At 43.2% G+C, this 1698-nt stretch overlaps 1 protein-coding gene across 1 annotated transcript in view; it reads right to left on the reverse strand.

Moving 5' to 3' along the window:
• The window catches only part of RSPH10B (radial spoke head 10 homolog B (Chlamydomonas)), a 99349-nt gene extending 99049 nt beyond the window's left edge, over positions 1–300 (reverse strand). Inside the window, exon 1 of the mRNA XM_006859757.1 lies at positions 41–300. Within this exon, the coding sequence (XP_006859819.1) occupies positions 41–300 (260 nt within the window). The remainder of the gene's footprint in view (positions 1–40) is intronic.
• Positions 301–1698: the final 1398 nt, after the last annotated feature.

Raw genomic sequence — 1698 nt, forward strand, 5'->3', positions numbered from 1 at the left:
CTAGTACTCCTTTAAACTCTAGCCCACCCAGGAAAATCACCTTTCCACTATTAGTTTGGTCAGGATGGGTTCCTCATATTGAGTGGTGTCTTCACTTGGTTGTTCATCCTTTTGTAACTCCCTTTTGGCGGCTGTTTCACTAGACTGCTTTTCCATTAGCAGTGGAGCGCTACTTGGGGACATTTCTTGCCGGGTGGTGTTGCCATCTGGTTTGGGAAGCTCCGGATTGTCACTGATGGATGAGAGGGAGCGAGCCGATTTGTCTCCTTTTTTATCAGTTTTTTTCTTTTCTTTCACCATTGCCTTTAGAGGACTTAGCGTTTACGTTGTCGACGCACGTGTCCAGTGATTTCTATGGCTCAGAGCTGTTTGTTTCAGCTCACCGATGAGTTCTATCTGGAAAATAAAAACCATCTCTAAATACTTGAGACTTTCACTTCTGAAATCTTTAGTTTTCCAACACAAGGTCACTAAAACTAAAAATATATATTATAAGTATCACCCATTTATAAAAATAATACCATTTTCATATTGCTTTGGTTGTTTTTATTTTTTTTTCTTCCATTCATGCACCACATGCGTAGCTACCACCTATCCCCCAGTAGTGGAGGTTTGTGTGTTACTATGATGCTGAACAGGTCTCAGAGGAACGTCCAGACTACAATAGACTAGCAAGAAAAGCCTGGCCATCTACTTCTGGAAACCAGCCAATGAAAACCTTATGGAACACAGTGGGCTGACCCACAGCTGATCCTGGGGATGGCACAGGGATGGCACAGGATTGGGCAGCATTACGGTATGTTTGGAATGGCTATGAGTTAAGGGGCCAAGTTGACAGCAGTTAACAACTATGCTTTCATTGGAATCAACTAGCTAACATTACCTCTTTTCAGTGTTCTAGAAAGAAGAGTGATCCTCTGGAAGATAAATGGCTACCTTAAGCTCTAAAGTTATCACATTTAAGACTGCTCCATAGGGTTTTCCTGACTATAACCTTTACAAATGCAGAGATCACCAGGCGTTTCTGGGGTGGTACTGCTGGGAGGGTTCCGGCTGCCAACTAAGCCCAACCATTCACACAGCTCTGGGATTTTCTCTTAAGGTCCTGTATGGTCAGCTTAGCAAGTACTCAAGAGAGAGTTCAGGTTCCTATGTTGCCACTTACCAGCCTGTGTCCTTTAGCAAGTTATTTCCCTTCTGTCTCAGATATTACATGAAATGATGCTTAGAAAATCGCAAAGTCCAGGAAAGGATACAGGGCCAGTGATCAGCAAACAGAACGCTTATTTGACATCATGTTTCTGTTTTGGAACTTGATGTCACCAGCTGCCTAGTTTGTTAGTACAGTACCACCATGTATTCAGTGCCTCCAAAAGCCAGACAAGGTATGGTGTGCTGGCCATCTAAGGTGCAAATATTGCTCTCTTCCCACCCAGAGTAAAGAAAAGTGAAGGAAAGTAGAAGACACACGGTAAACAATTAGTCAAAGGCACTAGTGGACCATGCAGAGCTCAGCCATCACAATTCTGAGACGAGCAATAATTAGGCGCCTGGTTACTGTAAGGACCAAACTGATTTTACCTGATTTTGCCTACCTAGAAACTGCTTGACTAAACTCTAGTCAGGCTCAGGAAAGCATTTTAAATAGACAAGGCCTCAGTTATTAGTTCCCTCCAGAGGCAAGGTCAATCTCCATTC

Source organism: Chrysochloris asiatica, unplaced genomic scaffold (genome assembly GCF_000296735.1).
Source record: "Chrysochloris asiatica unplaced genomic scaffold, ChrAsi1.0 scaffold00034, whole genome shotgun sequence".
In the NCBI taxonomy this organism is placed as follows: domain Eukaryota; kingdom Metazoa; phylum Chordata; class Mammalia; order Afrosoricida; family Chrysochloridae; genus Chrysochloris; species Chrysochloris asiatica.